At 61.9% G+C, this 14812-nt stretch overlaps 1 protein-coding gene across 3 annotated transcripts; it reads left to right on the forward strand.

Annotated features, from left to right (window-relative positions):
* The first annotated feature begins 980 nt into the window (after nt 1–980).
* On the forward strand, nt 981–14200 carry CACNB3 (calcium voltage-gated channel auxiliary subunit beta 3). Of its 3 annotated transcripts, none has more exons than XM_038577514.1 (13): nt 981–1001; nt 8980–9102; nt 9320–9442; nt 9894–10009; nt 10271–10335; nt 10555–10574; nt 10783–10863; nt 11043–11101; nt 11267–11376; nt 11675–11826; nt 12005–12100; nt 12227–12376; nt 12821–14200. In XM_038577514.1, exons 1-13 carry the CDS (start codon nt 996–998, stop codon nt 13133–13135), a joined length of 1416 nt encoding a protein of 471 aa, XP_038433442.1. In that variant the 5' UTR covers nt 981–995; the 3' UTR covers nt 13136–14200. The 3 variants fall into 3 exon arrangements, with proteins under 3 accessions (XP_038433442.1, XP_038433441.1, XP_038433440.1); XM_038577513.1 differs by lacking the exon at nt 981–1001 and adding an exon at nt 1923–2059; XM_038577512.1 differs by lacking the exon at nt 981–1001 and adding an exon at nt 5237–5394.
* The last annotated feature ends 612 nt before the right edge of the window (nt 14201–14812 follow it).

Here is a 14812-nt window from a genome sequence, read left to right on the forward strand (position 1 = left end):
TGGGAGGGTGGAGAGGGGGGGGGGGAATGGGGAAGCCAGGGACAATTGCTTGCCTTGGCCAGCACCCCCACCCCTCCTCCCCATATGGAAACTTAAGATGCCCCAAGGCCCAGAGGAGCCAGTCCATTAGCTGTGGTCAGCAGGGGTGTGTGTGTGCTGGGGGCTCGCTCTCCCTCCGGGTCTCACTGCCAAATGAAAAGCAAAGCTCTCTGCTCCCTCTATTAAAGCCCCAAAACAAAACCTATAAAAACCTCCATGCACATTTTAATAACACACACACACAACCTCTTTATCTCCTCTGAATAGCTGAAGCTGAGTAACTTGGGGGTAGGTGGGGGGTCCGAGATCCTTGCACCCACTGGACTAGACCACAGAGGGAGGGGAGGCGGCGCCCTGCAAAGCACTTTCCAGGTTAAGTCCAGCCTGAGGAGGAGCTAGGGGCGGAGAGAGGAGAAATTGGTTCTCCCCAGTTTAGCTCCCTCTGGAATGGGGGCAGGTGGACGGTCAGCTGAACAGAGAGGGAAGAACTCTTCCAAGATCCCTGGGGGGATGGGAGGATTGGGGGAAGGCTTCCAGGAGCCCCCAGGGGAAGAGAGTCAAAAGGACTGAGGAGGCAGGTAGAGCGCCCTCCATCCGAAGGGGACGAGTTCTAACTGGTGTGAGGGGAAGTTAGGGACGCCCGCCACTCAGCCTCAGGGTGCGTGGGTCTCCTCCAGGGGTTCGCCGCCCCCTCCCCTTTCGAGCCGGCCTTTGGTACAGAAGAGTCCAGCCTGGGGGCATTGGGGGTGTGGAGGGACCAATGAGAGGCTGATCCGCTTAGACGGGTGCAGGGAGAGAGCTGGCTGGGGCTACACCCCCGCACCCCCTTCCCCCGCCAGAACTTGGGCCTGTCCTGTTTGACGTGCCCGCCGAGGGGACGGAGGGGGTACCGACCGGAGCAGCTGTACTCCCCGCGGCCCAGGCCAGGCTCGCCGGGGGCGCCCCTGGAGACCCGCATGGAGGTAGGAGCTAAGGCCCCAGGGGAGCCGAGTGTCTCAAAGGAACCCCAAGGGGGTGGAGACCGAGTCCAGGCTGGAGCCCCGCACGGCGGGGCGGAGGGGGGACCGCAGTGCTGGGCCAGGAGAGCAGCGGGGTCCGCCCCGGCGTCCGTGGGGGGCTGGCTCCCCGCGGCGCCCGCGGCTCCGGCCAGGGCAGCGCCTCCTGCTGGCCGCCCGGCCCCGGCCCCGGCCCCCGCCCGCCCCCGGCCCGGACCCCCGCGGGCGCCGCCGCCTGGAGGGAGCCTAGGGGGCGCTGCAGCCGGTCGGACCCCGCGGCGCCACAGCCGGGACGCAGGAGACACCGCGCGCGCTGCGGCCACGGGGCCCGGGTGGGGGTCGGCGGCCGCGCGGTTTCCCCGGGACGGAGGGGGCGCCTCGCCGCGGAGGCTAGAGAGGCGCGCACGGGCGCTGCTCCCCCCGATCCTTCTCCCTGCGGGGCTCGGGGTCGAGCGCGGCCGCCCGGCTCCCGGGGCGCACGGCGCAGGGGCCCGCGCGGACCAGAGCCTCCGCCTAGAGCCCCGGAGCCCGGGCGGCCCTCGTGGCCGCGGCGGTGGGAGCTCGGGGTCCCCGCCTCTTGGGGGGGGGGGCTTGAGGAGGGAGGGGAGGCGAGACGTGCGGATGAAGGACAGTGGGAGGCGCGCAGACAGACAGAGGACGCGGACCTGGACAGGAGGAAGACGAGGCGGAAACGGAGAGAGCGGGGCTGAAAGGCGACGGGAGAGGCAGTGACAGAGGCGGCGAGGAAGGGAGGGAGAGGGAGGGAGAGGGAGGGAGAGGGAGGGAGAGGGAGGGGAGAGGGAGGGAAGGGGGAGGGAAGGGGGAGGGAGCCCGGGAGAGGGACGCGAGCCGGCGGCGAGCCGGGCGGGCGTGGGGCGAGGCCGGGCGCGCAGGCGGGAGCCCGCGTGCCGAGCGGCGGCCGGTCCTGCTCCCGCCTCGGAGCCCCGGGCCCGGGGGAGGGGGGCCGGCCGCCAGCCCGGTCTATGTCTTTTTCTGACTCCAGTGCAACCTTCCTGCTGAATGAGGTAAACGCGGGGGGACCCCTCCCCAGTGGGTGGGAGGGGAGCCCCGCTCCAAGCTAGGAAGAGGGCCCGCATCTGGGGGAGACTGCAGTGATGGGGAGGGGGGAAGATGCAGGAGGTGAGGCCGAGGGTGGACGGGGTGGGCAAGAAGGGAGGGAGCGACCAGAGCTGGCGGCTTCGGAGCACTGGGATTGGGAGGGGAGGGGAGGGGAGGGGAGGGGAGGACTGCCTGGGGAGCCAGGTAAGGGGCTTAGATGAAAAGACGGAGAGGAGAGGCCTCCACTAACCCCCCCGGTGCTCCTCTCTAGGCTCCCTGAGGGCAGCCTAGCAGCTGGAGTGCTGCGGGTGGTTGGCCTGGTGCTGATCTTAAAGACTGCTGGGGAAAAGGACTTCTCAGGACTGGCTCCTGACTCAGTTTCCCCATTCACTGTAGAGGGATTAGGATCTGTCCAGCTTCCTGTGCACTTCTAGGAGAAGCTGGAATGTCTTCTGGAGGCTCCCAAGAACTCCAACTCCCAAACCTGGTTGGTTATTCAGGCTCCTCCCCTCTCTGCGCCCCCCATGTCCTGCTTCCATGCCTTGGGTACCGGCCAGCTGCCAGTCTAACACCCAGAACGAGGAGAGCAGGAGTCCTCTCCCCGAATCCTTTTTGTGCACTCGCTCTCTCACCTTATGCTCAGCCATGGAAAAGTAAAGGGGTTGGGGCCGCACGGATGTTGCCGGGCGTGTGGCTGGTTTCAGGACAGGAAGTTGGCAGGGGAACTGGAGCAGGCAGGTGTGGGTGAGATGAGAAATGGAAGGGGGCACTGAGTAGCGACACTGAGATAAGGGAAATACAGCAGCTCTGAGGCTCCTGCAAGACCCAAGGGATGGATCCAGGGTTGAAAAACTTGAACCCATCCTCTGGGGGCGGTTGGCATGGCAACTCAGGCTTCAGAAGCAGACTAGGACACTACTGTCCCAGACGGGGACGAAGACAACAAGGTGTGTGAGGAAGGAGTGAAGCTGATGGCAGGGCCACCGTGTCGCTACCATCCTTAGGCCCCCGCGGTGGTGGAAAGAGTCCCCAAAGGAGAGACCAGGAGAGTAGATCCAGAGATGGGAAGAGAAGCAGATGCCTCGGCAGCTGTCTTCCCTGGAATCATCTTCCAGGAGAGAGCGCCCTGAAGGCCTTATTCTTTCACACCTCATGCCTCTTTTCTGCCCTTCTGGAAAAACAGAAGGACCCGAAGTGGCAGGGAATAACAGAGGAGGATTGGAGGAATCCTAAGGAACTGGAAGAGGGCACGAAAGTGAAGAGAACAGTGTCTGGGAGCCAAGGCTACCAAGGAAGCCAGTGTGTAACCACCCCCCAAAGGTGCGGGACTCAGGAGAGGGCACCGTGAAAGCCGACCGCCTCCCTCGGCCCTGCTTGCCAGGCGCTTGCCAGGCGCCTGCCCGGCCTAGGGCTCCCACAAAGTTGTGCCAAATGCAGCAGGAGGAAGATGATAAGCAGAGCTGGGCTGCACCACTCACAGGGGTAGACAGACTAAAGCCGGTCTTAAGGTTAGGCCCCTTCTCTCTTTCTCTCTTGTCAATGGAACATGAACGTGCCATAAAGGGGGACGCCAGCTGGGTTGGGTGGTCTTCCTCTCTCCCGAGCGCTGGGCTTCTCCCATAGAGCCCCTCCAACCGCGTGCACTTTGGTCTTCTGACTCCCCCCTGTAGTCAGGAAGGTAAAGCGATGAGGAGCAGATTCCCGATTCACTCTCCTGGGTGTGAGAAACTGGGAGTGGGGAAGGCCTGAGCTCAGAGGGGCTCCAAGTGGAACCCTCTTTCTGTCTCACCTCCTCCTCTGGCGGGGGAGTGCGGCAGGTGGGTAATCAACATTCAAAGGAACAGTGTTGCTCAGGAGATGGAAGAAAGGAGGGAGCTCAAATGGGTGGATCTTTGGGGAAGTTTATTCCAGATAAGGGCTGCTGCTCGGTCTCTAACCCCACATCTCAGTGCTCCCTGGAAGGAGACTGACTGGTACAGCGCGGTACTGAGGCTCCAACCAGGATCCGGGCACCCCACCCCCATCCTTTCTCTAAGGAGGGAATCTGGCCTGACACTAGTGATTGGGTCGTCTTGCCCTTCCTTCCCCCTCCTAACCCCAGGGCGGCCGGGGTCCCACCTTCTGTCACGGCTCCCACAGTCCCCCTACCTCCACCCTCCGGGTTCTTCCCTCCTCCTTCAGGCTCCCCTAAAACAGCCCCTCCCTCCCCCAGTTCCCACGGATGCCTTGGCAATGCCTGGCACAGTCCTTGGCGAGGAAGGGAGGAAGGGAACCCCCATCCTGGCCAGACTAGGAGGGAATCTGCTCGCGCAACAGGTGTGGGGCGGCGGGACCCAAAGCCTCGCCCTTTGCGCGGGGTGGGCGACCTGGTCCTTGGCTGCAGGGTCCCAGCAAGGAGGGGGCCGAGCACCTGTCCGGGCCGGGGCCACTTTCACGGCAGTGGCCTGGGGTCGCCAAGCCCGTCCGTCCCCAGTGCCATCGCGGGGTGTGCCCTCGGAGTCTCGGGGCCGCCAGGGCCCAGGCCGGCCGCCCGGTCACCTGGGGCCCCTCCCCAGTCCGCCGCCCGTCCCCCGCCCCCGCGCTCCCCCGGTCTCCCCGGTTTCCTGTCTCCCCCTCCCTCCCCCGGCCTCGACCCGTCCTCCTCCGCCCGCCGCCTCCCGCCACCTGCGCCCCCCGCGTCCCCCGCGCGGGCGCCCCCTCCCCTGCTCCCCTCCCCCGCGCCAGCCCTTTGTTTCCCGGCGGAGTATTTCCTGGGTTGCCGAGCGTCCCCGTCTCCGCATCCCTCCTCGCCCCGCCTCCTCCGAGCCTGGGTCCGCCCCGCCCGCAGTCTCTCCTCCCCTTCCTCCCCGCCGCCCCGGTGCCCCGTAGGTGCCCGGGGACCCACCTCCCCCGGCCGCCGCCGGCCCCTCGCCCCGCCGGCCGCGGGCTCCGCGGCGCCCCCCGCGGCCCCCGCGCCCCCGCCGCGCGCTCCGGGGAGGGGTCAGGTGGGCGGGCACTATTGTTGTGGGAGCCGGAGCCAGATTCCTCAGCCGCGCTCGGGGTGGGACCGGCAGGGCTCGGGGGGTGGGGAGGGGAGCGGCGAGCGGAGCTCCGAGCAGCTGGTCTTCGCCGCTCGCTCCCTCCTTCGCGCTCTCGCTCCGCCGCCGCCCGCAGGGCTGCGGGGCTCGGTGGCACCTCGGGCGCGGCCCGCTGTCCTCGCCCCTGCTCGGGCTGCTCCCGCCCCGGCGCCGCGCGCTCCCCCCGCCCGGACTCCCCCATGTATGACGACTCCTACGTGCCCGGGTTTGAGGACTCGGAGGCGGTGAGTGCCCACGGTCGGGGGGGGGGGAGTTGGGGTGACTCCTCTTCTGCCTCGGACCCTTCCCCGGGTCAGGACTCCGAAAAACGCCCCAGTGCAGGGGCAGGGCGTGCAGGGGGGCGCTCCTAGGAGAGTGGGGGGGCGATCTTCCTGCCGAGGGCTTGCCAGGGCCCCAGTCCGAGAGCAAGGGGCACGGGGAGTGTGCCCGGCGGGGGGAGCGAGGGGGGCAAGGCGCAAGCAGGTGGCTCGGGCGCCCAGGACCGAGGGGTGGAGGGAGGACTGAGGGCGGGAGGCCGCGGGAGGCCGGCGCAGCGCCCCGAGGTCCCCAAGGGGGCTGGCCGGGCCGAACCCAGCAGCTACCGAGAGGCCGGGCTCTCTGTCTCTCTCCAGGGGGGCGACAGCTCAGACCTCCTGTGCTTCAAGTAAAGGACAATTCAGTCAGGAACCAGCCCCAGGAGGATCATAAACTTGGGGACCTCCATTATTCCCTCGGTTGCCCGAGCACTGCCTCGCGTCCTCGCCCTGCCTGGCCCAGCTCCTCTGGCAGGCTGGAAGCTGGGCACCCAGCACATGGGCCAGCTGACTAAGCCCCATGCGTTCCACGCCTCCTGCCCAGGCATCCTCAGAGCAGTGGGCTCGAGCTCCTGCTCAGCATGGAGGGCCCAGGGCCTGGGGATGGAGAGGAAGCGCTGCCTCCCAGAACCAGGCAACTGATAAATATTTAATTCTCCTCTTTGCTTTTATCTCCTGACCCACTGAGACAAATCAGCTCATTAGGCAGTGATTCCCGGAGCTCAGAGAGCAGGGAAAGTGCCTGGAAAGATGGGGCAAGGATGGGGAGCAGCTTCTCCGTCCCTTGTCTCAAACATCCTGCATGAAGGCCTCCTCTGGAGAGGACCACTAGGTGGCCTGGAAGGCTCCCTGATAGGTGTGGAGGGTAGAGCGCTCTGGTCAAAAGGGGAGTATTTGCGTTTTCTTCAGACTCTTGCCAAGCCCAGGGTACAGGAGTTCTGGGGTTCCGAGTGGGCGGCTCTCCGTCCTTTTCTGGGACTGGGCTCCTGCTGGGCCCAATTCCCCATTGGGCCTCTGGGGCTAATTACATTGCAGCTAGAGCAGATGATTTGCAAGGCTCTGGTGGACACCTCTTTCTGACAGTTGAAGGGACAGCTGGCACGGCCCAGGGTGCCAAGGTGAGCTTGAGAATGAGCCTCTCTGAGGGGATGGGAGGGCCCTAGAATGTTCTTCCCATCCCCGGTGAGAAGGCGAGGGCTGTTGCAAGGTAAAGACTGACATGGGGATGGTGCCGGGGCAGCCTGCTGCCCCCTCCTCGGCTCCCGACCCCTCACTGGTTCCTGGATCACCCTCCCCCACTTCCCTTTCTCTTGCCTGGCTCCTTGCTCTCCCTGAGGCCCCCTCTGAAGCAGTAGGAGGGAGATCAGGCTCTAAATAAATCCACCGGCTCATCTCCCTCCTCTCCTTCCCCCGTGCCAGGCAAGAGTGGAGCTGCAGCCTGCCCACACACTCACCAGGCAAGGGGGGCACCACCAGGGCACTGTGCCAACTCCTGGCAGCTCCAGAAGTACTGAGCCTCTGGCTGTTTTGGCATAACAGGGGGTGAGGGAGGCAAGACCCCAGAGCGCACTTGGCAGGGCAGCCCTGGCCTCCCAGGTGATACCAGAGCATGAGAGATGGCTGAGCTCTGGGGACTTGGGGATAATGGAGAGGGGGTTCCATTCCGAGCACAACCCATTAAACCTTTAGGGGGAGATCCTGTCATTTCCGTCCTGAGGTGAGAGGCCAGGTGACCCAGACGCCCCAGGCAGGGACATTAAGATTACTAAATTAGACGGAGAGCCCGTGGAGCAGAGGGTGAAGGTCAGACCCCTCCTCAGGCATAGGCCTGGACATCTAGGAGGCATCTGGTAGGTATTTATCAACTTGAGTGGTCATCCCGTCTTCTCTTGCCTCCTTCCCCTTGGCCCCTGTTCACTTCAGACAGCCATCTGCCATGGCTCCGACCCCTGAAAGGAGGTCCCCCGCTCCACTGACAGTCCAGAGGTTCTTCCCAGGGCTCAGCGGCTCTTGACCCTGCTGTCAAGCCAGCCTTACTTTGTTCTCAGGAGAGATGGGGACTAGCGGGCTGACTCTACTCCTCTGTAAAACGAAAGACTTTCCCCCCTTTGTGCTACCTTCATGCCTTCCATCTACCACAGACACTGTCTTTAGCTTAGGCTCCAGGCCCCAGGGTTAGCATCAAGCTGACCAGCGCTCCTGCTGACGGTGGGGCTGGGGCAGAGGGCCTGGGATACGTGAGCTTGTGTTCCCTACTGCGAGTCTGGCTTCAGCTGCCTTCTGTGAGTGGTCATGCACGGTGAGCTGGAAGGAATGTTCCTCAGTCGGAGGATATTCTAAAACCCCTTCCCTACACGCACAACACACTCCCACGTGGACCCCTCATCTAGACTCCGATCTTCTCTCTGCCGCCTGCACCTCAGAACTGATGGAGGTACCTCTTCAGGCTTCTGATCATAAGGGGGAAACTGAGGCAGAAAACAAAAGATTCCCTTTCCCCAAGGCATCCTGACTTCTACCCTCCCGTCCTGAGGTCCAGCTTCCCTTGCTCATTTGTGCGTCTCCCGCAGAGTCTCCTCACGGTGAGCTCCGCAGCCCTCCAAATGTCCCCCCCTGCCCAAAGACCCGTCCTATGGGCAGGACTCGGAGACTCTCCTGGCTCAGGTTGCCAAAGACCCTGTCCCTACATCCCCAGGGTCCTCGGCTGGGTTGCCTGGAACTGACAGGTCCTTTCTCTAGGGCTGATATCCCTTTGGGGAAGGGCTGGGGAGATGTAGGCCAGATGGTAGGCGTGGCCGAGCCTCACTGGGGCCCAGGGAGACAGCTTTGTGTTGCCTTCTCAGTCTGTGTCTTGTTTGCTGCCCACACCTGGCCAGTTGCCCCAGCAGGTGTGAGAGCAAAGAAAGTGGGGGTGGGGAGAGTGGAGAGGAAGTGACTTCCAGGAGTTGGCAGCTCTCTGTCCTCCTCTTCACCCTGCAAGGGTAGGCACTGGGGGAGAGGAGATCTAAGGGGGTGGATGGCTCTGACACCCAGGACCAGTGCCATGCCAACCAGCGTCTCTTGACTGTTCCCAGCTGACTGTACTCCTGCCACGCATCTTAAAGGGATAAGGACCAGGCTGCTTTGCAGGCTGATGGGAACAAGAGGGCTGGGTCTTTTAGATTCAGAATCATCTCCAATATATCATCTTCAGCACATCTCCCTTCACTCTGCCCCAGAGGCCAGGGTAGAGGGGAGGAAAGGAAGGAGGAAAGTGAAAGCTCTATTCAAAGCCGCAGTATTAATAGGCTTGGGGGGAGGGGCCCAGATCCTAGCACATATGGATTGGGCTGGCTTTCCTGCAGGCCCAGAGGCACTGGGCCCTTCTCAGGGAGATGGAAGGGACCACTGGGGCCCAGCCGCCCATGTGGACGTGGACAGGCTAGGGTTAGTGGAGGCACGGCTGTCGGAGGTATGGGGTCTCTGTGGTGCCCCTCACACCTGAGCCCAGGGGTCACAGCCTCTCCCCCATGCCAGGGTTCAGCCGACTCCTATACCAGCCGCCCATCCCTGGACTCAGACGTCTCCCTGGAGGAGGACCGGGAGAGTGCCCGGCGGGAAGTGGAGAGCCAGGCTCAGCAGCAGCTTGAAAGGGCCAAGGTATCAACTTGGGTGGCCAGGCCAGGCCAGGCTGGGGTGGAAACTTGTGGTCGGTCCTAAGTCCCCAAGGGTCAGTGGGCAGGATGCTCATGATTGTGCAAGAGTATGTGTGTCCTGGGTGTTCTGTTGGGGCCTCCGCCCTCTACTAATGGGGCACTGAAGTCAGAAAGGATGCTGGGAGGCCCCCCTCATTTGTGCTGACGGCCAAATTCCCTAGCACAAACCTGTGGCATTTGCTGTGAGGACCAATGTCAGCTACTGTGGCGTACTGGACGAGGAGTGCCCAGTCCAGGGATCTGGAGTCAACTTTGAGGCCAAAGATTTTCTGCATATTAAAGAGGTGACCAACCCCAACCCCAAAGAGAAGCCACCGATATCCCTGACCTAATGCTCCTGCCCGAGCTCATGTGCCTCTTTCTTCGTGTTAGTCTATAAACAAGTCCCCAGACTCCTCAGTTCTTACCCAGAACACATACCCGTACACCCCTTATCTAAAACCCGATCGGCAGGGCCTCCATCCTTCTGAGACCTGGCTTGGGCCTCAGTCTCCATATGTGTAAAGTGAGCAGTCAGATGAGTTGCCTCTTAGGTTCCCCCTGACAATAGTGATGCCTCACACTGAAATCTTGGGTGGCTCCGCCCCGACTGCCCTTCCCACTGGCGCCTTCTCCTGCCCCCTTCCTTTTGTGCTCCCTTCCTCAGACCAGGTCTCTGAATGCCTCCCTGGCTCCTTCACATTGAGGAGCCGGGACTGAGGCCTGGGCGCCTCCTCTCACCACCCCTTCCCCCAGAAGTACAGCAATGACTGGTGGATCGGGAGGCTAGTGAAAGAGGGTGGGGACATCGCCTTCATCCCCAGCCCCCAGCGCCTGGAGAGCATCCGGCTCAAGCAGGAGCAGAAGGCCAGGTGAGAGCAGGGTTTGTGACACAGTAAACATACCCCCCAAACACGTGCACTTCCCCCTGAGTACGAGTCACCACAAGCACACTCAGACCCAGCCGCACACATTAGCGCCGTGCAAACCGGGAGCCAGCACACGCAAGTACATGTATGTCACACACACCCTTCCCTCACTAGCTAAGATGTAAGGAAACATCTACGACTATTAAATGGTGTGCAGGATGTGCACACACACACAAGCCGACTGACCTCCCTTTCTGCCCTCAGGAGATCTGGGAACCCCTCCAGCCTGACTGACATTGGCAACCGCCGCTCCCCCCCTCCATCGCTAGGTAGCCCCCCCCCCCGCCCCGCCCGTCTTGGGGAGGTGGGTAACTAAGACACAGGGGGCGAGGGCTTGTTCCCGTGAGGTGAGCCGTGTGGGAAGGGGTTGGCGGAGGGACCAAAAGAGCTCCGAGAAACCCAGTGTCTCCCCTGGGGAAGGGAATACCGTGCGCCCAGGGCTTTTCCCCCTTCACCAACTTTAATCTTTTATTTCCTTTTCCAAAAAGCCAAGCAGAAGCAAAAGCAGGTGAGTCAAGGAAGGGACCTGGGCTGGGGGGGGCTCATGGCTCATGGCTCACTGCTGTGGGGACAGGCTTCTGGGCCATCACTGTTGGAAAGGCAGGAGAACAGAGAAGGGAGGGAGCCCAGAACTTCTGAATCTGCCCCACACCAGTCAGGCATAGGACAGGTGACAGGGCCCCATGGCTTTGCCTGACCTCAGGTCAATTCTGCAGGCAGAGCATGTTCCCCCCTATGATGTGGTGCCCTCCATGCGGCCTGTGGTGCTGGTGGGACCCTCTCTGAAAGGTTACGAGGTGAGAGAAGGTCCCTGACCTCAAAGAGTTGCTTCTAACTGGGGCAGGGGCAGTGGGAGGGGGTTCTCCCCACAGGAGTTCTGGGCGCGGAGGGGGCAGGCTTCAGGGCTGTGCCTAGGGATGCTTGGTCAGTCCCATGCCTTAGCCCTAACCCGCCCTCCTCCCTTCCACCTCCCCAGGTCACAGACATGATGCAGAAGGCTCTCTTCGACTTCCTCAAACATAGGTTTGATGGCAGGTAAGCGGCTCTGGCCCCAGGTGGCATGAGAACCAGGGAGAAGATCACCATCTCCCTTCAGATGCCTGTAGCGAGGACTTTTCCAAAGAGAAAGCTGGACCTGGGTAAGGAGAGGCCTAAGTCTTGACATTTAGAGGTGGGCTGTGATTCCCGCCCCCACCCTAGGATCTCCATCACCCGAGTCACCGCTGACCTCTCGTTGGCAAAGCGATCTGTGCTCAACAACCCCGGCAAGAGGACCATCATTGAGCGCTCCTCCGCTCGCTCCAGCATTGGTGAGAAGTCCCGGTCTCCTGCTTCTCGGCCCACTCAAGCGTTAGTGAGACCCTTCCTCCTACCTTTCTCTTCCCTGGCACCTTGCAGTCCTGTCCAGCTCCTCTACCTGCCCCAGCACCAGCAAGAACCACCGCAGCCACCCCGGCTCCCGGTCTCTCTGCTTTCCCGGGCCTTGAGGAATACCCTCTCCCTCCAATTCCTTCCCATCTACCATCTGGGAGTGCCCACAGCCCCGCTGGAGTAAGAAGTAGGAGGAGCCCCAAGGTGAGCATCACGGCTCACTTGCCCCCTCCACAGCGGAAGTACAGAGTGAGATTGAGCGCATATTCGAGCTGGCCAAATCCCTGCAGCTGGTAGTGCTAGATGCTGACACCATCAACCACCCGGCACAGCTGGCCAAGACCTCGCTGGCCCCCATCATCGTCTTTGTCAAAGTATCCTCACCAAAGGTACATCACAGGGCTGCCCTCCCACGAGGCGGTACAACTCTACTTGGTCCCTGCCCCAGGGCTCCCGAGTTCCCTTTTCCTGCTGCCCCTCCGTCATCCTCACCGGCTACTGACACCATATCCCAAGCGGGGGACATGCCCGGTTCTTTCTAGGCCCAGCTCTGCCCTTTCCCCTCAGGTCCTCCAGCGCCTCATCCGCTCCCGGGGGAAGTCACAGATGAAGCACCTGACTGTACAGATGATGGCATATGATAAGCTGGTTCAGTGCCCACCGGTGAGTGCCTGGATCAGCTACTGCTGTGCCCGCTCTTGCTTTTCCAGGGCTGGGGGAGTGATGGAGATGGAGGGGATGCTGCTACTGAGAGGAAGCCAATCTTTCCCCTTTTCCTTTCCTCCCTAGGAGTCATTTGATGTGATTCTGGATGAGAATCAGCTGGAGGATGCCTGTGAGCACCTGGCTGAGTACCTAGAGGTTTACTGGAGGGCCACCCACCACCCAGCCCCTGGCCCTGGACTTCTGGGCCCTCCCAGCGCCATCCCTGGACTTCAGGTACCCATCTCCAGTTCTCAGGCTAAACCAGCCAAAGCACTGCCCCCTCCTGGCCCAGGGGACTGCCCTTGGCCTCCGGCTCGAAGGCCGAAGGATTGCAGATCTCAGCTGTGCTGTACAGAGCTAGGGCAGATGGGCATAGAACTTCCTGATGAGAGGGGGAGGAAATCAATGAGATGGGTAATCTCAGGTTACTTTTCTAGGCTCACTCTTTCTTTTAGTCTGTCTTGAAGGCAGAGCCTGAATTTTGCAGGAGTCCAAAGCTCCAGTTTTCCATGTCTCAAGTGGAAGATGCTTCTCCCTCCTTGCACCATCTCCTGTATCCAGGAACTGAGAGATGAGGGGGGAAGAATTGCCCCCACCCCAACACACACACACCAGAGAGGGGAAGGAGGCCAAGGTGAGGTTGGCCCTGTCTACTTAGAGCTGTTGTGTTGTCCCCAGAACCAGCAGCTGCTGGGGGAACGTGGCGAGGAGCACTCACCCCTGGAGCGGGACAGCCTGATGCCCTCAGATGAGGCCAGCGAGAGCTCCCGCCAAGCCTGGACAGGGTCTTCACAGCGTAGCTCCCGCCACCTGGAGGAGGACTATGCAGACGCCTACCAGGATCTGTACCAGCCTCACCGCCAACACACCTCGGGGCTGCCTAGTGCTAACGGGCACGACCCCCAAGACCGGCTCCTAGCCCAGGACTCGGAGCACAACCACAATGACCGGAACTGGCAGCGCAACCGGCCCTGGCCCAAGGATAGCTACTGACGGCCTCCTGCTACCCTACCCTGGCAGGCGCAGGCACAGCTGGCTGGGGTGCCCACTCCAGGCAGGTTGGAGTTAGACTGGCATTAGGCTGGCACTAGGCTCAGCCCCCACAACCCCTGCCCAGCCCCAGCTCCAGGGCTGCCTGTGGTCCCAAGGTTCTGGGAGAAGCAGGGAGCCCCCTTACCTCCTGGGCACAGTGACCCCCCTAGGCTCCCATTCCAGGTACTAGCTGTGTGTGCTGCACCCCTGGCACCTTCCTCTCCTGCACAAGAAGCTGCCCCACCGGGCAGTGCCCTCAGGCCAGGAACCCCTTCGCCAGGGGCCTTCCCACCAGACTCAGGGAAGGGATGCCCCCTCAGAGTGACAAGAGGGTGGGGGTGCGGGCAGCATGGCACGAGGAAGAAGCAAGGTTACCGAGCAGGCACAAGTCCTAACAGTCAAGGGATTTGGGGGTTGTGCTTTGGGGTTCGAGGTCCGCCACTCACCTCACTGCCACACGTTAGAAATGAGACAATCAAAGCCCAACAGGGTGACACTCCTGTCCATCAGCTGGGGTGGGGCATCCGCACACGAGGCTGGAGCAGCAGGCAGGCTAGGCTGGGGCCAAAGGCCTCGCAGCCGAAGCTCCCAAACGGTTCTCTTCACCTACTGGGGAAGCTTCTTAACACCTGACAGCGCCAGAGACGGGAGCATGGTCAAGCCAAACGGCGGACAGGAGCCAACCTGGATTGGGTGTTTGGGAAGGGAGGGCGTATATAGCAGAGAACATATGGAACAGCTTCGGGGGCCTCCTTGCCCCCCTCATTCTTTCGCTCTTGCATCCGGTCATATCTGTTCTTGGCCCTCATGCCTCCCGGGGCACATGGGCCCAACTTTATTTGCTGATTCATAAACTGCTGCTTGTTAAGTTAGGGTTAGATGGGGAGAGAGAGGATGCAGTGGACAGCCCCCAGAGGCCCTGTCTACCCGACTACCCTTGCCTTATGGCTCTAGCGTGTGACCTACAGAGCATGTTCCACAAGACCCCCACCTCACTGTCATCACTAATAAACACCATGCACAGTCCTGCAGGCTCCTGTTCTGTGTGTGCTGGCTCAGGTGGCCAAGTGTGTCACCGGGCAGTCCAAGCCTGAAGGAAACAAGTATCCTGGCCCTCTCTCTCATGGAGGAGTCACTGACTGGGATGGGAACAAGGACAGAGCTGGGGGAGGCACTATGCTCCAGGTGCTTCCTCCCACCCAGGTGCCGGAAGACATTCAGCATCTCAGAAAGGACCTGCTCTGAAGGTGGGGAGGAGGAGGCTGAGGCACAGCCTTACACCGTCCCTGCCTCGGGACAAAAAAGCCCAAGAGTCTGCCCAAGAGCCCTTGTAACTTGAACTCCATGTACTTGCCGGCTCTGCAGCCTTCTCCCCACAACCGAGCTCAGCGGGCCCCAGCTCACCACTCCTTAAAGCTCTCGGTCCCCAGCTCTGCCCCTCCCGTGAGCAGTGGGCTGAGCCATCAGGGAGCCACAAGCAAAGGTACCGAGGTCTGGGCATCCGGCACACTCCAGCGGGCTCCACCGATGCCTCACGTGCCGGTTTCATGGCTGCTCTCCATTCCCACCCGTGTGCAAAGAGAGGGTGCCCCGGCAGGCAGAGCTACAAGTTAGGTGAGGCTAGGGCAGGCAGGGAGG

The sequence above is a fragment of the Canis lupus genome, chromosome 27, assembly GCF_011100685.1.
Source record: "Canis lupus familiaris isolate Mischka breed German Shepherd chromosome 27, alternate assembly UU_Cfam_GSD_1.0, whole genome shotgun sequence".
NCBI lineage: Eukaryota > Metazoa > Chordata > Mammalia > Carnivora > Canidae > Canis > Canis lupus.

What these genes read in the sequence shown, in the direction of transcription:
- CACNB3 (XM_038577512.1), top strand. Translation starts at nt 5,350, where the DNA reads ATGTATGACGACTCCTACGTGCCCGGGTTTGAGGACTCGGAGGCG. An exon ending in GGTTTGAGGACTCGGAGGCG is followed by an intron (nt 5,395 to 8,979) that starts GTGAGTGCCCAC and finishes CCCCCATGCCAG; the next exon opens with GGTTCAGCCGACTCCTATAC. An exon ending in AGCAGCTTGAAAGGGCCAAG is followed by an intron (nt 9,103 to 9,319) that starts GTATCAACTTGG and finishes CAAATTCCCTAG; the next exon opens with CACAAACCTGTGGCATTTGC.